The sequence below is a fragment of the Puccinia triticina genome, chromosome 13A (genome assembly GCF_026914185.1).
Source record: "Puccinia triticina chromosome 13A, complete sequence".
Classification (NCBI taxonomy): Eukaryota; Fungi; Basidiomycota; class Pucciniomycetes; order Pucciniales; family Pucciniaceae; genus Puccinia; species Puccinia triticina.
Genome location: NC_070570.1, coordinates 4,947,890 through 4,966,554, shown reverse-complemented (window position 1 = coordinate 4,966,554; position 18,665 = coordinate 4,947,890). Strand labels below are relative to the sequence as shown.

The 18,665-nt window shown below is 45.9% G+C and overlaps 4 protein-coding genes across 4 annotated transcripts; 1 reads left to right on the top strand and 3 right to left on the bottom strand.

Annotated features, from left to right (window-relative positions):
* Positions 1–1,433: 1,433 nt before the first annotated feature.
* Positions 1,434–2,105, bottom strand: PtA15_13A465 (uncharacterized protein; the record flags this gene model as incomplete). The annotated part of the gene is made up of 3 exons (XM_053162665.1): positions 1,434–1,830; positions 1,910–1,990; positions 2,077–2,105. 3 exons carry the CDS (start codon positions 2,103–2,105, stop codon positions 1,434–1,436), a joined length of 507 nt encoding a protein of 168 aa, XP_053026619.1.
* A 308-nt stretch (positions 2,106–2,413) lies between these two features.
* On the top strand, positions 2,414–11,216 carry PtA15_13A464 (uncharacterized protein; the record flags this gene model as incomplete). The annotated part of the gene is made up of 18 exons (XM_053162664.1): positions 2,414–2,887; positions 2,977–3,447; positions 3,521–6,573; positions 6,669–7,429; positions 7,516–7,598; positions 7,676–7,923; positions 8,014–8,599; positions 8,667–8,703; positions 8,788–8,941; positions 9,067–9,136; positions 9,222–9,509; positions 9,593–9,744; positions 9,865–10,073; positions 10,156–10,291; positions 10,386–10,443; positions 10,529–10,855; positions 10,955–11,034; positions 11,141–11,216. The coding sequence occupies 18 exons, from the start codon at positions 2,414–2,416 to the stop codon at positions 11,214–11,216; spliced, it is 7,263 nt and encodes a 2,420-aa protein (XP_053026618.1).
* Positions 11,217–12,221: 1,005 nt separating this feature from the next.
* Positions 12,222–15,819, bottom strand: PtA15_13A463 (uncharacterized protein; the record flags this gene model as incomplete). Its single annotated transcript, XM_053162663.1, has 19 exons — positions 12,222–12,266; positions 12,328–12,342; positions 12,424–12,434; positions 12,511–12,560; positions 12,635–12,694; positions 12,767–12,902; positions 13,059–13,125; positions 13,209–13,589; positions 13,659–13,678; positions 13,745–13,903; positions 13,990–14,037; positions 14,115–14,236; positions 14,314–14,347; positions 14,429–14,510; positions 14,573–14,736; positions 14,794–15,221; positions 15,291–15,402; positions 15,473–15,599; positions 15,718–15,819. The coding sequence occupies 19 exons, from the start codon at positions 15,817–15,819 to the stop codon at positions 12,222–12,224; spliced, it is 2,163 nt and encodes a 720-aa protein (XP_053026617.1).
* A 1,248-nt stretch (positions 15,820–17,067) lies between these two features.
* Positions 17,068–17,812, bottom strand: PtA15_13A462 (uncharacterized protein; the record flags this gene model as incomplete). The annotated part of the gene is made up of 2 exons (XM_053162662.1): positions 17,068–17,482; positions 17,592–17,812. 2 exons carry the CDS (start codon positions 17,810–17,812, stop codon positions 17,068–17,070), a joined length of 636 nt encoding a protein of 211 aa, XP_053026616.1.
* Positions 17,813–18,665: the final 853 nt, after the last annotated feature.

Genomic DNA, 18,665 nt, shown 5'->3' with positions numbered 1-18,665 from the left:
ACCTCTCCTTCTCTGGTCAACACACATTAATGGGCATTGGCATGGGAGCTTTCCCTTCTTGATTACCAAATCAGGTGGTCATCAAGGCGGCAAGACTCCCTTCTCGGTGGGTGATACCCGTGTTGGTAATCAAGAAGAGAAGAGAGTTTTCCCTCCTTGATGAGATAATGCTAAAAATTGTTAGTACACTATAGTCTTCCACTGCCAAAATGACCAAGATTTTTTCAACTTCCAATTTAGCATGGTTCAAGTAATCTGGTGGCCTCTTGAATCATTTTCATCATCATCCAACATAAGGTCTCAAGATTCTTCTATAAAAGCATACCTTGTACTTAGTTTTAATTCAGCACTGATTCAGATGCTCCTCCTCACTGAATCAATGCCAATATATCTTTGATATGCTCATTGGAGGACTTCCCATCAATTTTGAATAAATCTGGAAATTTAGATCTTGCAGGGAAATCTGAACTTTGGAACTCTGGATCACTTCAGGGATCTTGAGGAACCAAGATTTCACTGCAAAATCTTCTGGTGGCTCAGATCTGATTTCTCAACTTTCACAAGACTGATTGGCATCATTAAATTTTCTTGGTCTTAGGATCCCCTTCAAAGCCTTAATAGTATTTTCAAGTGAAGAGTTGACCGCTAATCTTACACACATAAACCTGCACAAGGTCCTTGACCTGATCTTCCACTTGGTTGGGCCATAAGTCCCCCCCTCCAGTCACACCCTTCAAACAGTGATATCTGATGTCTATTTTGTTTGGGTGTATGCAGGCCTTGTGATTTTTGGGTGCCAACAAAAGCTCAAACAGGCTCTGCACAAGCCCCTGGAAAACCTGTGGTGCAAGATGGAGGAAGAATAAAAGAAAAATTGTACAATGTACCTGAGCTTCTTGGGTACTCATTATGTGTTCTATGAGGATGCTTGGATGAGTTTTTGGCCAAACAGAGAAGGTGCAATTCTGTGTACCTCTCACACCAAAAAAATTCCTCACTTCCTAAGTCCCTCCTTTGGAGGCAGGAACTTGGCGCCCAGGAGGAACTTAGTTAAGTTTGAGTTGGAATCTATGGCCAAGTTACACTTTGACAGCAATGCCAAGACCCTTACCCAATCAAATGCTTGTGATGTGGCACATCCAGTCTTAGTCTCCATCAAAAGTGTTTGTAAGAACCCTCTGCTGAGCCTGAGTATGGAAAAAGATGTATGCGGATGCCACTGGCTTTCCCCAATGACTGGACACTATAATTCCTGATGTTTTGTCATCAGCCCATGAGTCTAGCTTGGCAGCTTGGTTTGGAAGAGTTGAAGGCACATAGCAAGGTGTCTGCACTCAAGGGTATCAGTCCAGTCAAAGGGCAACTGGTCTATGTACATTTTTAAGAGCTTCAGTGTGCAAGGAAGAAGCAAAAGAAAAGAAATAAATTGAGTGTCAAGGTACAAGTTTGATGCCCATATTTCTCACTTGAGCGGCTATTGATCGGGCTACAGATTCGAGAGGGATGTGTTCCAGGTCCTCATGATCGACTGATTTTTTGATGAGGGCGAGATGGTAGATGAACTTGAGGCTGAGTTCGGAGCCGATGAAGCTATGTGCCTTGGAATCGCTGGCGGCGCTTGATTTCTTGGCGGGGGGTGGGGATGATGAGGATGAGGGGGATTGTGTTGATGAGGATGATGCGTTGAGATGTTTCTTGATGAAGTAGGTCGTTGCTGGCGAGTTCAGTTTGAACTTGTACGACTTATCCTTCCCGTTGATCGTCATATTCACTCGGATCGGGATCGTCGGTTCGATGTGGCTCGTCTGTGCATTGAACAGCTTACAGAAACTGGTTGGTTGCGAGTGGCCATCAGTCTCTGCCCGGCCGATGGGTTGTGCTTTGTTTGAAGACCAAGTTCTGAGCTTACTCCATTGCTTTGATTCCTCTCGATCCAAGCGCGGGACCGACGGGAGGAGAGGGCGACGCTTTCCCTGCCTCGACTATCAGCCTGCCGGTTCATGTGAATATAGCATAGCTCCTCGGCGGTTAGTATCATCTCGGGCTTGGAACAAACCGGGACAGATTCGTGCTGACCGGACTAGGTTTGTCGTGGGTGCTGCCATGGGATAGGTGCGATGATTCCGGCTTGGATGCTTGTTCGGTTCGGGACTGTGCCTCGGTCCTGGCTCGATGGCTCCCCGGGAAGGATCCAGCGTCTCCCCGGATCCCCCGGTGGTTGGTGGTGCCCATAGACTGTCCGCCAACAATCCGAGGAAAGGCAAGCACGAGAAACCTTAACCCAACCAACCGAACTGCTGGAAGACGGCGGACACTGGATGGGACTCGAACCATAGGAACCCAGCCAATCCAACAGCTACATCAGCAAGAGACGCGTACATAATCCGAAATCCACCCTGGTCGGTGTCAGAAGATGGCCAACACCGATCGAGGCCAAAGCCTACGCGGTCTCTACTCCTCAACAAGCACCCAGGACCAGCTCCTGTCACCCACCCTCGCCTCATCAGCCATGAAATCGACGGCCAAGAAACCCGGACAGGTCATGGCCGATGCAGCCGCGACCGCCGAATTTAACGAAAAGAGATGGTTCTGGTTACCTCATGAGAAGAAGGGCTATCTCGCCTGCTGGATCATCAAGGATAATCAATCATCAGCAACAACCAGCACCGATCAAGACCCACAAGATCTCGCCTCAACATCTAACGACCAGCAACTCGTCGAGGTGGGGTGTGTCGACGATAAGACGCGGACGGTCAAACTCGACATACTCGAGAAGATGAACCCGCCAAAATTCGACAAGGTAGAAGATATCGCCGACCTCACCTTCCTCAACGAACCTAGCGTCGTCCACAACCTCAGACAACGCTACGAAGCCAAGATGATCTATGTCAGTCTACTCGATAATCACCCCCTTTATGTCCCCTCTCGCAATGCTGACAACTTGCTCTTTTCTATTCTATTATTTACATCCTCAAGACTTACTCTGGACTCTTCCTGGTGGCCATCAACCCATATCATCCACTGCCAATCTACACCCCTCAAGTGATCTCTCAGTACAAAAACAAGCGACGCGAAGAAAACCCACCTCATGTCTACGCCGTCGCTGAGAGATCCTGGCAACACATGCTAGGCGAACGCGAAAATCAATCGATCCTGATCACCGGTGAATCGGGAGCCGGGAAGACTGAGAACACCAAACGGGTGATCTCCTATCTGACCGCGATCGCCAGTGCTCACAAGTTCCCAGCATCGGGTAGTGAGAATAGCATGGCTGAAAGCAATCGGCCTACCCTGGGAAGCCGGTCAAATACCAGTACCCGGGTCGAAGTGGTCGATCTGGTCGGTAAGAGACTCGGTAAACTCGAGCGCCAAATCTTACAAGCCAACCCGATCTTAGAATCCTTCGGCAATGCTCAAACGGTTAGAAATAATAACTCGTCCCGATTCGTAAGTAGTTCTTTGTTCTACCTATAGCCAAAACATGCGCGCCATCCCCCCTGATCTTTTCGTACGCACGCAGGGGAAATTTGTCAGAATCGAGTTCAACGCGCTTGGAGCTATCTCAGGGGCAAATATAGATTGGTATCTACTCGAGAAATCCCGAGTCACCTCTCGCAGCGAGAAAGAACGGACGTTTCATATCTTCTATCAGCTTTTGATCGGGTGTAGCTCGATGGGATCAGGTGGCGGTGGAGACGAGGAGCTAGCTGAAAAGTTATTGCTCAACAGCACCGACCCCAAAGATTATGACTATCTGAACAAAACCAAACTAGTAGTCGATGGCATGGACGATCTAGAGGAATGGAAGAACCTTCGAGAGAGTCTTAACGTGGTCGGGTTGAGTCCCGAGGAACAAGTCAATCTGTTTAAGATCATTTCGATCATTTTGCACATCGGAAACATCACCGTGCAGTCCGATCGATCTGATGTGGCTTACATCCATACTGGCACAGAGAATGAATCCTTGGCAAACCTCGAACAGGCGTTTCATCTGTTAGGATTGCCCAATCTGGAGGAGTTCAAGAAGAGTATTCTTCGCCCCAAGATCAAGGCTGGTCGCGAGTTTGTCACTCAGCAACGTAATGCGAAGCAGGTCAAGGAGGAACTCTCTTCGCTGTGTACCACTCTTTACGAGAAATCATTCGGTAAGCTCATCGACAAGATCAACGCCATGCTCGACAAGAGCAACAAGGGCAACCAGAACAGTCTCTCCTCTTTTAAATCGACCTTCATTGGCGTACTCGATATTGCCGGTTTCGAAATCTTTGAGACCAATGGCTTCGAACAGCTCTGTATCAATTACACTAACGAACGTTTACAGCAATTCTTCAACCACCACATGTTTGTACTAGAGCAGGAAGAGTATTCCAAGGAAGATATAGACTGGGACTTTGTCAACTTTGGTCTTGACCTTCAACCTACGATCGATTTGATCGAATCTTCATCCGATCCGATCGGCATTCTAAGCTGCCTTGACGAGGAATGTATCATGCCTAGGGCTACCGATCTCACGTTCACCGAAAAGCTGATGGGTCTGGTGGCGAAGAACCCCAATCCAAAGTTTATCAAATCTCGCTTCAATTCCACCGCCGGTTTCATCATTCAACATTACGCCGGTCAAGTCGAATATCGTACTGAAGGCTGGTTGGAAAAGAACAAGGACCCGCTGAACAGCAATTTGACCAACGTACTGGCAAGCTCTAATGATAAGTTCATCGCCACTCTATTTGAGGAGTATCGAGACCCTAGCAGCGACCCAACTGGTCCTGCCACGGGTGGCATGAATCCCGACGCGGCTGGTGGACAGATGGCAGGTGCTGGAAAGCGTCGCGGCGTGAAACGCGGCGCGTTTCGGACCGTCGGTCAAAGGCACAAGGAGCAGCTCACCTCGCTGATGAACCAACTCCAATCCACCCAACCTCATTTCGTCAGATGTATTGTTCCCAATCCTGACAAGCGGCCCGGCGTGATCGACGTGAAGTTAGTACTTGATCAGCTGCGTTGTAACGGTGTCCTCGAGGGTATTCGGATCGCTCGTTTGGGTTATCCCAATCGTCTGCCGTTCATCGAGTTTCGTCAACGCTATGAAGTCTTGACGCCTGGCATCATCCCAAGTGGATATCTGGACGGCAGGAAGGCCTGTATCCGGATGCTCGGTTCCCTAGAATTGGACGAATCAGTTTACAAGATCGGCCTGACCAAGGTTTTCTTCAAATCTGGCGTTCTGGCCGAGCTTGAAGAACGTCGAGATGAGTATCTATATGAGATCTTCACCAATCTACAGGCCAACTGTCGATCGTTTATTCACCAAAGAAAGATGAAGAAGATCTTGAACAAGGCGATGTCGATTCGAACTATCCAACGGAACGCAAGGATCTACAATGAGTTGAAATCTTGGCCATGGTGGCAGCTCTATACCCGCGTCAGACCTCTACTGGCGGCTACTCGAGATGACAATGAGCTGCGGAAAAAGGCAAATGAATTGAATCAACTCAAGGAGAAGAATGAGAAAGAGAGGCAAGAGAGAGAGAAGCTTGAGGCGATGAAGAACGCGGTCGAGTTGGAGAAGCAGAAGGTCGAGAACGAGTTAGAACAGGAGCGGCTGGTCAGTTTAAATAAAGAAGAACAACTGATTCGCTCCAAGGAGATGGAAATGGCTTTGGTGGAGGAGCTAGAGGCAACACGAAAGGAACTAGAGGCACTTGAGGATCAATTCGAGAACGAGGTAAAACTGCACCACGTCACTCAGGTAGCCGTCAAGGAGATGGATAATCGGAAAGAGGATCTCAGTAAGCAAATTGCTGAGCTAGAGGCTCAACAGTTGAAATGGGTCGATGATGAGCGCCGGTTGAAGTCCACGATTAGTGACCAACAACACTTGATCGAGAAACTTGAGAAGGAAAAGGATGAATTACACCGAGTACATGAAGACCTCAAACGACAACAAGCGGAAAGCGAAGAAGATCTAGAACGCAACGAAAAAAGGCTCAAGATGGTGATTGCTGAACTGGAAGGCAAATTGGAATTCGAAAATGATTCGACTCTCAAGCTCAAAAATAAGATTGAGCAACTTGAAAAGGATTACATGAACTTGAAGATTCAATTAGGAGAGATGAAGAAGACCATCATGGAATACGAGTCCAAGTTGAAGCACAAGGAGGCTGAAGCGGTCGGTTTGGAGAATCAGAAATCTATGGTCCTCAAGGAAAAAGAAACCAACCTCAAGCGGACCAAGGAACTAGAGATCCAAGTCGAATCCCTGGACCAACAACTTGCCGATTCCAGAGGTGAAATCCAGCAGCATATCCACCATCAACAGTCGATCAGCAAAGAGCTTGACGAGACCCGAGCGCTCTTGGAGACTAAGTGTAGTGAGGAACATATGATGTCTCAAGTCTCAAAAGCTCGAGAGGAGGAACTGGCCAAGTTCAGAGAACAGCAGAATCAACTGTTGGGTGAAATGTCGGAGATCAAACGGCAAGGTAACCAAGCTGTGGCGGACATCAAGTCGGATCGTGACGAAGTGCGGCGACAGTTTGAATCGGCTACTCAAGCACACAAAGAAGCCACCGAGTTTGTAGTTTTTCTTTTCCTCTTCTTCTTTCACCCTGAGCCACAGAAAACCGAGATTGATTGCTATTTTTGTTATTTCATTTATCCGTGTTCAGGCGAATTACAGCTCAAACTCAGAAAATCTCGAATCTCGAGCTCACATTGCAAAAAGCCGATCGAGCAAAACAGGCAGTCGAGATTGAGCTCCAAGAGATCCGATCAAAACATTTAGAGGCAACCGATTATCTCGACAAGACGATTAAGGAGAAAGAGGGCCTTGAGAAACAATTGTCGGCTAGTGTCTTGAAATTTCAAGATATGGAGGATGCGATGCTGAAGATTGAAAGGGAAAGATCTGCATGGAGTCGTCAGGTCGAAGATCTGAAATCGAAGTTGGAGGTCGAATTAACGAAGCGCGTCGAACTAGAACATGATAATCTGACTTTAGAGAAGGATCTTAAAGTCCATAAAGATACCGTATCAGACCACGAGAAGAATTCGGCTAGCTTGCGGAAAGAACTGACGCTCAAGAATCAAGAGTTACGTAAGGCCATCTTATTGCAAGATAAGACGATCGTCGAACATGTTCACGTCCTGGAAGAAGCCAAGAAATATACCGACCGACAACTAAGTGAAGCCCAAGCATTGCTCAGAGATCAAACTGGACAGTTGAAATTACTTGATCGGACGGTTGCCAGATTGAAGGGAGAAGCTGAAGATCTAACGAGAGAGCTGCAGAAGGAGAAGGCCCAAAATCGACAATCTCATGCCCAGCATCGTCGCGTCAGTGGGGCAAACGATAATAAGAACGAGGTCCATCTTCTGAAACTCAACCTTGACAAAGAAAAGGTCGCTCGAACTCAAGCTGAGGCTAATGGTCCGTAGTATCATCTCCTCCCACTGTCCATCAAATCAAAGTTTGTTATTAATAACGCGTCGCGTGAATCCTTCCCGTATTATCAGTGAGGAAGCTGCAGGCTGAGCTGAAGTCAGCTCAAGAAGGGGTCACTAGCATGGGTAATGTTGGACGACGTTCGCATGCGGAGGTGAGCATTTTATTTTTATTTTATTTTTCGGAACCCCAGCCTTAACCACCATCTCCCCCTGGTAACCATTTTCATAGAGTACCGAAATGAGCGGGACGGCCAAGAAGGAGTATGAGAATCGGATTGCAGATCTGGAACGACAACTGCATGAAAGGGATGCGATTCTGAACAAGGCAACGATCGACCGGGTGAAGAAACAGGTCGAACAACGTTATACCGATCTTATTCAGATGGTCAAGTCCGACCCCAATAAGACTGAGAACGAACTCAAGAACAAACTCTTGGCAGAGTTACAACAAGCTAACCAGGAGTTAGAGGACGAGATGTAAGTCTCCTTCCATCCACTATGTTGTGTGATAAAAAGATTATAATGTCCCTTTCTACATCTAATAGGATCTCATTCTACTTTTTTCAGGGCTTCCTCTCTTGATTCATTAGGTCGACCGGTGATCGAACCGATGAAAAGCTTCGCCAATGGGGCAGCTTTCAAGCGCAACCACGGTCGACCTGGCTCGGTGGCCCGGATGTCGCGAGAGATCGACCAGAATGCGCTTGGGCAAGACCGCTTCAAGATGATCCAACTGGAGGAGACGATCCGGAAGCACGAGCGGGCCAACCATGACTTGCAGGCAGACTTGCAGGTGATGAGTATCCAGCAGATCAAGTCGGGCGTCATCCGGAACCATCTTGAGTCCCAGTTAAGCGGCCTGTTAAAGATCCTGAATAGCGAGGACTCCAACTCTTCTATCACCATCGAGGAGATCAAGCGCAAGTTGAACGTCGAAAATGAGCAGCTACAGGAACTTTTGAAGGAAGAAATCGAGGCTAGAAGTCTTGCTGAACAGTCCCGCTTGAAAGGAAGTCAAAACCTCAAAGAGATCCAAAACTCGCTCACTAACTCCATGGATGATAGGTTCTCTAAGCTGGAATCTAATCAATTTAACCTCCTCTCTCAAAACCGGGCCAGTGTTCACGAACTCGAAAACCAGAAGAGCCGCATCGTTCGTCATCCTATACATTAGCTCGCTTCCTTACGCATCGTTGACCTTTTTTTCGGTTTGATTACAGAATGAACTCCAACAAACTAAGACCATGTTAGAAACAGGTACAGGCTGATCTCTATCTCATCACTAGGATGAAAATATTGATAGCGCATTTTACTTCCTCTTCAAAAACTGCATTAAAACAGAATTAACGGATTACAAGCAGAGATGTGAACACTATGCTCAGATGATCGAGCAAGAAGCGGAGGATAAACGACAGATGCTGGCCGAGTTACAGGAGGCTCAGATCGAAAGGGCTTCCTCTGGCGACCTCGAGAACGCCTTGGTTTCTTGGAAGCAGTGGGTTTAAGGTTTCGACTCCTTCAGACCTTTCCTTGCCCAAAAAAACAAAGTCGATTGACATATTTTTGGAACAATTTCTTAACGTTTATTTGTCCTGGGTCAAACCATTCATCATCTCTCAGGAAAGCTGATCAGTACCGGGATCGGGTCGAGGCAGCTGAGGTAGCCCGGCTCAAAGCAGAGAAAAGCGAAGTGGGTGTTTTTTTCCTGAAAGAGTGTTTCGAGCCTTGCAGTCGGTTGATAAGGGTTTTATTATTTCTTCTTGGGGAAAAAACAGACCTTTGCCAAGGTTTCTCTTACTGACAGCGAACGAAGAAGGGCTGAGGCGGCGGAAGACAGGGAGGCGGCCGAGCAACGAGCCCGAGTGGCTGAGCAGAGGGTGCGAGAGTTGGAAGCCTACTTGGAGGACGAAGGCGGGGACTTCACGAAAGCTCAGAGGGAGACCGAGCGGACACTTGCCGAGTTGAATGAGCTCAAGGCCCAGTATGATCGAGCTATGAATGACCGAGATTATACGGTTGAAGCAACCAGGCAGCGGTTTCAGCACGAACTGGAAAATCTTGCAGTTAGCCCAACTCCATCATCCTTCGCAATACAAGAAGATGTACCCTGGGTATTCATGGAAAAATGTTTATTTTTATTTTTTAGAAAGAGCTGGAATCGGAAAGAGAACGAACGATGAAGGTCAGAGAGGAGGTTCGGCAACTGCGTACTGAGCGGGATGAGCTGCAGATCCGTAACGACGAGAGGCACTACTCGAGAGGAGGGTTCAGTAAGGAAAAAGAAAGACTAGAGACCAAGTGAGTGATCTTACTATACTCTTCGACCTCTGTTGGTTCCTTCGTTACTCTGCAACTTTCGTATAGTCTTTGTCATGGGACTGATGACATACGCCGTTTGTACGATTCGCGAGTGACTAGAGTACAAGATATCAGCAAAGCCTACGACGAGGCAGTTGCGGCCCAAGCAGAGCAATCCTCTCAGATCGTCACTCTGATGAGCCAAGTGCGCGACTTGAGGGCGGCCAGAGACGAGGCTGAAGCCGATCGGGCGGCCCTAGTGACAGCCAAGAAATCTTTAGAGCAGCGCTTGGAGGAGATCGGATCGGAATTCCTTTCGGCTAATTCAGGTAATGCTAATCATCAATGAACCCAATCCAGGCCTGCGAAGGCTAAATCATCAAACCCTTTGTGTATTTGCGCCGTCACTAGGTCGATTATCAAACGATCGAGTAATGCAGACTCTGCAGCAGGAGCGTAGCGACCTGAAGAGACAGTTGGAGGAGAAAGAAGACTTGTTTTCGGTGGCCCTTGAACGCCAGAAGAAAGCCGAGGCCTTTGCGAACGAGTCAGTCCTCTTTTCGAGTTCATGTGTCCTCCTCTTTGCTCTGCCCCGAGTCGAGTCTAATAGTCCATTGCTTTGCTCCGAATTTTGTTTCAAGTTGTCAGATGGAAGCCAATCGAGAGAGGTCCGAAAGCTCAGAATTGTTGAAAGCCAATGTATGTGGGGCTCTTATAATCTTGTATTCAGGAGGCAGAGAGACCTGATCGGGATTCAAAAATTTATCTTTGCTTGGCCTTGAAGACTGAGTTGGAACGGAAGATCAAGTTATTGAACCTGAAGATTGTTGATCTAGAAACCCGCTCGATGACCTCATCCCCACGCCAACTCAATTCACAACAGAACCGAAACAATCTGAGCGTGATCGAGCCGAAGCAGTACGAGGAAGTGCTCAACCAGCTCGAGCAGGAGAAAGAGAACTTGAACAAGCTCGCCAAGAAATCCGAACGGAGCCTTAAAGATCTCGAGTTCAAATTGGTCGACTCTGATCGCTCTAAAAATCGCCTCCTAGACGAAATCAAAAACTTCGAAAATAAGCTGTTCAGCTTGAGGAAGTTAAATTCAGACCTGGTTGAGTCCTACTTCGTTTTTTTACCTCTTCGCAACGGGGTTTTCCACTCGAATACGGTTGTGCTTACCCAATTGCTCTTGTCGGTCTTCTCTTGGTAGCAATCTTCTGAAACGGAGTCCCAGCTGGCTAAACGAAGGGCTGAACGCGAAGTAGCCGATCTACAAGAAAAGATATCAAGGTTAGCTCTCTCTCTCTCTTGATGTCGACATCAAGATTTGAGAGCTGAACGTGTTTCTCTTCTTGCAACCGATGAAAATAAAATAACAATAATAATAATAAAACAGGCTTCAAGTTGAGTTGGAAAGGTATAAATCCATGGGCCTCCTCAGTCGCTCTCCAGGTCCTCCTAGAAGGACGTGACTTATCGCCCGCAGCCCTCCTCTCCCCTCTGTCCTCCCTCTCCCTCTCTCATCTCCGTCTCTTTACCTAGCTTTCTCTCGGCTCGGATTTGTTCAATTTTTCATCTCTTGTTGAACGCTTGGTTGTTTTCATGGTATATTACGACGTATAATTATCTTTTTTACATTGCTTTTTGCTTCTTTATGCGCTTTGTATGTGTGTACTTGACATATAATGTATAGATCTTTCTTTGAATATAATGCAGTATACATTCCCCTTACATATTGTTATTTTAATCTTTAGAAGTATCTCAGTATTTGAGTGTTGTTTTGGTTGTAGTGTTTACTATTTTATTGTCTTTTGTCGCATATTTTTGCAGAAACTTACTAATTATGATTCTTTCCGGTTGTTTCTAGACTCGCAAACCATCTTTTTAGAGGCGATTATTGATATTGTGAAAACGTGAAAAATCCAACGTATTATTTCAATTGCACTCAAGGCTTGTGCAAGTGTTGGCAAGGTGACCGCCGCCAAGTCAACCCTAAGAGAGATCAGTCATCTGACATGCTTCTCATCCGCACTTCATCATCTGATTTGTCTACAAAAACCAGGGAACTTTGCGAAGTTCGAACCCTCACTACCATTACCTTCACTGTGTATTTTGTAGCCAAATACTTTTGTAAGACGGTGCAGATTGTCTGTAATACATAATTGTCACTTTGGGGTCTTGAAAACTATGATAAGCTTCGAATATACCAAAAATTACATCTAATTTATACACTGTGCACAAAAAATTGTCTACATACATATTTGATTGAAGAGATCTTCATTTGGATAGATGACTGGAATGAAATCCATTGGAAGCGGCGTTCATTAATTTCCCGCCAAGTAGTGCTTCATTACTTTACATTGATTTTCATGATTGACGGGTGCTCTCTTCGATTGCTGTGTGATGTGTTCCATTGTGAGCAGCATTGGCAGAATGAAGAGTGGTTTAATGATACTGTAAGTGTAAGGTCCATGCAATTAGCTCAGAATTGCAACGTAAGAGGCACAATTGCCAGTTCGGTCCTGAATGATTGGTCAAGTTAGTCTTCTTATGCCATGTAGATTGCTTCATGAGCCAACTCACCATCAAAGGGGTCAACTAAGCTCCCCATTAGCCGATGTAGGCACGGGAATTAGTATCAAGTTCTCTGCGTGGTCAGTTAGGAATCCAAACACTCACATGGACTACACCTAGATAGAGGAAAGAAGCACATCACGTGGTTAGTAGTGGGAACATGAAATAGGAATCTGAACCGAGCCAACTCACTGGTTTCAACAACTTGAACCTTTTTTCTTTGTTTCAAAATAATTCGCGTGCTGCAGCAGAAGAAGCGCGTCAATTCAAGGATGTCCGGCTTAGTGACATGATGCGAAAGAACATGCAAGCTGACTGTTGGTCATCCAACGTATAAGACCAACACAACTCGCATTGGAAGGATGCAGAAGCATCCCTACGAGAGAGATTTCATGTAACTTTAGCAGGGTATTTGTGCGATAAAAGACAAGTAACACTAAAAACGTACTTGGAAATTATATTTTTCAAGACCTTTTTGGTGATAGGGGTTTTGCGAGTAGTCTTGCAGTTTTCCACCAAGTCGAAGAAATCGTGATGAAGGAGTGCAGATGAGTAAGTTTCTTCGACCGTCTCAGTCGGAAAACCTGGCGTCGCAGGGTAATCAAAAACGTTCAAAAGGGTGAGGATTTGATTTAGATTAGCAGTGCAAAAAAGTAGCAAGGCGCATTGATTCGATAGGCTTGATATACATTTAAGTACAGCCTTTCCTCAAGTGAAATCAGTGGAAATGCAAATCTAACCTAAAAAATCCAACGCTTGGGGCGTAACAAAAACGATCGAGCGAGTGGTCTTGTTGAATAATATGAGCTTGATGAACAATTCGCAGTGAAAAGTTGGGTCAGCTTGGCGCGTTTCACTAAATAGATATTGGAATAATTGATGTAGCTAACCCTTGAATACGTGGATTGAAAAGCTGAAAGACTCTGGTGCAAGTCCGAACTCTTAAATTCAAGTCTATCATCTGGCTTGGTAAATTCGACATCTTCGCTATTTTTGTCCGGCTTGATCTTGGAACTAAACCAACTGAGAGAAAGAGGTTTGGGGGTTTTTGCTTTCGCGTTGAGGGTAAGATTGCTAGCACGAGAATCAAGGTTGCCATATTGCGCATTTAAAAGCCTCGGGTTGATAGTAGCAATTTTATTAGATGTGGCTTGGCGAGCTAGTGTACGCGTTGGAAGCTGAAAATCTGCCGATGTGATTTTCTCGGGAGCAGAGTTGGTTTGTGAAATCAAAGACATTATTTGATTGTTGCGCAGTTCGTCGGTGACGTTCTACGTAGTTCCCAAATCAAAATTTGAGCAACGCGACGCAAACAGTCAATTAGAAAGAATGTCGCGTACGATTTGTCCACCTATATAATCTGGTGGAGCCGAAATTGAAATCAGGAAAGAAGCCATGTCAAGGGATGACGAAGTGCTTTGCTTACAACTGAGATAGCCTTTTCCATCAAACAATGGAATGATACTCAGGAGACAGTAGAAAGGTGTCCCATCGGCTTTATAATTGAGAAGAAGCTCCACGCAAGGGAGGCCTTGCTTTAAGGCTTGTCGAAGACGTTGAATTGATTGCGGACTGGTTCCAGGCCCTGAAGAATTTGAGGGGGAACACATACGCAAGACATGCTTAATTCCACGCTGTTGTGGAAGGATGAAGAAATGCGAAACCGTTTACCTTGTAGGAACCGACAATTCATGCCAATAATCGAATTTCTTTCGTGGCCTATTGCAGTGATATTTTCAGAACGGCATTTCAGACCAAATATCTTCTCTGATCTGGAAAACCAGAAAAAGACTTACCTGTAGTTGCGCTGTCGCACCCAATCATAAAAACCCTTTGATAAGTAACATTGATGCATATCAAACAACCAAGTGGTAACCCTAACCTAAAGCTGGGTGAAACCATGACCACTGGATTGTCCCTGAGGAAAAGCGTGAAATATGTTGATGCCCTTCTTTCAATTTCGAGATGATGTGTCGAAACCGTTTTAGAGCTCACCTAAGACGTGGGTTGCTCACAACAAATGAATCGCCTGGAATGTAGTCAAGGAACATCGCAATCAAGTCAATATTTTTCGGGGGAACATTATGCAGGTATATGACTTGTTGATTACCTAAACCTTTACAAGTTTTTTCATCTACGCCGCTGCGTAGTTTCATTTTAGTGATTTCCAGGAGCTTGCTGGTTATGAATTGCTAGGAATGTTTGTGTTAGTTGGATTTGAACACGGGTTGACGATATTAAGTAGTGAGCAAACCTTGAAGGTATCATTATACAAAGACTCGAGTAAGTGTTGCCGACTGGCAACCAAAACCTGTGATGAATGCGCCAGGTTGATGGTCTCCCTGATGGCATCGTCGTTGAGCATGTCAATGTGATTGGTTCTGGTGCCGTCTTTGCCATCGTACTCGTGATAATTTTCTGTGACAAAAGTTGATCAGGACGATGCATCCAGTGATTAAAAAGAGTTTTGCTTACGCAGTAGATGCTTGGCGCTTTGTTGGGCCTCTGTGTGCAGTTGGTTGATCCGAGACTCTTCAGTCCATCGATCTAGCTTTTCTTCGCCTCGTTGAACGATCAACCATTCTCGAAAAACGTTGCGAGTCTCGGGTTTTGACAGCATATACGTGAAAGATTCAAGACTTAATAACGAGAGTAGACTCGCTTTCATCTCCTCTTCAATGGCAGTTTGGTGAGGATAAGAAGTTAGTTCTTTCCCATACATTGTTTCGAGCGGAGCATCAGCTGGAACAGTAACCTCTGTAGAAGCACTGCTACCCAGATTCATGGCTCGCGGCATCGGAAGGCTATGTTCCATCCGATCATCTGAAGAATTGAAAATTCTCAAGGGTTGATTAGGAAATTCGACGCGTTCGGTCGGTTCTGATGGTGCGTCCAAGACGCCACTGTTGACAAATTGATGCATCAAGCGTTAGCGATCGGCTTTAACAAAGAGACATTAAAAACCACTGAACTGTTCCATGTTGGACCCATCATCACTATCCGTGTCACAATCACTCAAGGTTATTGGGATTGATATTACTGAGGGCACTGGAGAACAGACCGTTGGATGATCGCTGTAGATGACTGCATAGGTATCAGATGGTTATCAGCATTCCTAGCAAAAATTGGCCATCTTGTATAAAAGTTAACACACTTCTTGGTGTTTTTTGTATGATGCTCGAATGACTTGAAGCGACCTCTGATGAGCTGGAGGCTGTCCGTATATGTGGGCCTTGACAGCCTGTTTTCTGATGCGTTCGAATCCTACCATGACTGGATTTCTGCAATGAAAATGTTACCACATCCCACGGAGGATAACTCGACTTCATGAGCATTGAGCAAACCGGCAATGATTTTCAAAAGTCTTGTGTGGCATACATGCTGCATGCGTTGACGTACATTTGATTGGCTTTTTGTCATGCCTTGAGCAAGTGGGATTGCAGAAGTAACTTGACGAGCTGGAGTGTTGCTCTCATTCGTGGAGGGCTGGTGGCGAGACATCTTGTACCGATATATCAAGCCGGAAGCAAAATAGGAGAAGTCGATACACTAGGAAATTCCAAACTGCAGTCAGCTCGAGTCGCGGGGATTCCTCAAATGTTCAACTGAGTGAAGAGCTTGAGGTCATGAACGGTCATGAGACTGGTGCAAACTGCTTGCACGAAAAAGCTGCTTGACCTTATAAATTCCATGACTCAATGGAACTAATGGAACTCCTTAAATTCGACAGCGATTGGCGCGGGAGACCGAGCTACCAAGCTTCCGAAGTTCGGTGAGCCGATTTTTTGGAATCCATTCTCATCCTTGTTAAAAGCCTATTTGTCACTTGATGACGTTTGGGTTAATTTAAATTGCATCTTGTCCTCGAGGTGATAACGGAGAGAATGGTCCAGACTCCATCGAGATGTTTATAGGGGACACATGCCATCCGAAGCAACGCTGGTGCCAGGTGATCAGGCTTTTGCAAGTGTGCACCAACAAATGTGCCCTTTTTTGTAATCCACAATTGTGCTGCCATCTGCAATTGTATGGCGAGATGAAGAGTCGAAACTCCACTAATTCGAGAATTGATCGCCGCTGTGACTTCACCGCCCAAACCGAGCGCTCGGTGTACATAATTTTTCTATCGGCAAGGAGAGGCCCCGCCCCCGGGGAGTGTTCTTTTTTGGGCCATGGATTTGAGTGCTACACCTCCCGGCATGGCGTCATACTACCTTGCAAACAGATTACGATCAGACAGAGCTTCTAAATAGTCAATTAATTGCAATAGTTGAGATCATCGGACTTCTTTTGTTCCTTCTGTTTCCTCTTGTCCAACCACACGCCCAGTAATTGAGTTCGAGTATTGTTGCTCCCAGGTCTCTTACAAAGGATAGGCCGCTACGCTACATTTTTCGCAACAAAGCGTTGGCGTACCAGTTCTTTATTTGATCGCTAACGCCGTAGTGTTAGCAACCTGCCGTCTCAGATTGTTAAACAGATAGTAAAGGATAAATACTACTAGCTAATTCATATTACCATAGGCCCCAGAACTAGGTTGGGAGCCATTTGGTGGGTGAGCCATATGTTCGACTAGGAAATCCCGAGGGCTATGTGACTTTTGGTCTTATTTGGTCTTTGGCACATGTAATAATCAGAAAAGAAATAGTTAACAGAGGGACCGAGTCTTTGAGAATGCGAGTTTGGCTGGTGTCATTGATAGAAAAGACTCGTGGAGGTGCCTTTGAAGGGGAAATTATATCATTTTTTTCAAGAAGTGGGAATTTTCTGTAGGTCCTCCCAATTTTCTTGTACAACTTCTAGACCAGGTTTAGGTTTAGGAAGGGAAGACTGAGTCGAAGATGAGGGAGATGACCAATCATGCGCGCCAAACTTAGAAGCGAATCTGGATGAGGGACGTGGGGTGTCGAGAAGGGTTTCGCTTTGACAGGTTCCACAAAGTGCATCCTTGAGGGCCATCCATCGCTGGTTTCCTGCTCGGATCCGATGCGATGAGACGATCGGGTTCAGATCCTGTTCCGTCTCTCCCGCCCTCAAAATTGTCTTGTTTAATGTTAAACTCCTGATCGTCGTACTTAGAAAGTTCGGACTGTGTGTCGCTGAATATGGACTCGGCGGTTTCTTGAATAGCAGCGAATCATCTATAAATTGGACAAGTCGTTCACTTGAAAAAAAAACATTGTTTTTCAAACGAGGTTAATACAGATACATCCGTTTGATGTTATTTTGCTTCATAATTCATGAAAAACCAGAAGAAATTGCAGATACTCAACTTGGAATTGAGCGGAGCGAAATTTTCAGAGGAATGATAGAGGGAGATGATCGATCGAAGGGCCCGAGCTTGAGAAGTAGGAACCCGATGATCAGATGGTGGCGGCGGAGTTTGAGAAGAAGATTGCCGACAAGAGCCTTGTTTTCGGGGTTGAGCACCCAATCTGAGGGAGAGTCGATTGAGTGTTCCTGCTCGATGGACGGGTAGGATAGCGGCGACCATGATGTTGTGTGATCTGAAATGCCAACGGCAGCTCTTCCTTGGTTTAAGGGGGGCGGGTGCGGCTGGGTGCGCACCGCGGATCGAGTCAGGCCTGATTGGCCGACGCCCGTTCTCACCAACGGGTATCAATCGGGCCGCCCGTGAACCGTACCCGCATGTCCTCCGTTCTGCCACTACTTCATAAAAATTGTGCATAAGCAACCACACCTGGTTAAAATTAGCAAACATTTTTGCCATTGGTGCAATCTCAACCCCCCTATTTCCAACTAGGACCTTTTAAGTTTTTATTTATCCTATCAGAAGGTGGGGTGGGGGCCCAAGCCAAGCTTAACACAATTCCCACCTTGCTTGCAGGCCGCAAGTACCCTCCTATAGTATGAGGGAGGGAATTGAATCAAATATCTTGAAGTTGGGTTGAAACTTGAAGCTGGCTTGGCTGAAATTTCCTTCTAACCAAATTATGTACCACCCTCTAACTGCATGATTCACTTGTTACCTCTGGCAACATTAGAATCAGCTGCTTCTGCATTTTCTCCTATATACAAGCATATATCTATGTCCTTTGGAAGTAATTTTGATGTAGAAAATTGGATTGTGAGGCTGGAAATGTGAGAATGCATGTGATATTGGTTGACCTCCTGCAAATGAACCAATGGGTCCCTCACATTGCTCAGAAACAGCACTCACAGAAGACAGTTGAGTATGAGGGTAACAACATGGTGTATTCAGATTTCAGGTTCTGCCAACAAGCAGCAAACATGAATAAGAGACTCCCAAATACCTCTGCTACTCTACACAAGAATTGTACTGTGGTACATTTCTCATGCAGAGCATAGCACAGTGGTATTTGACC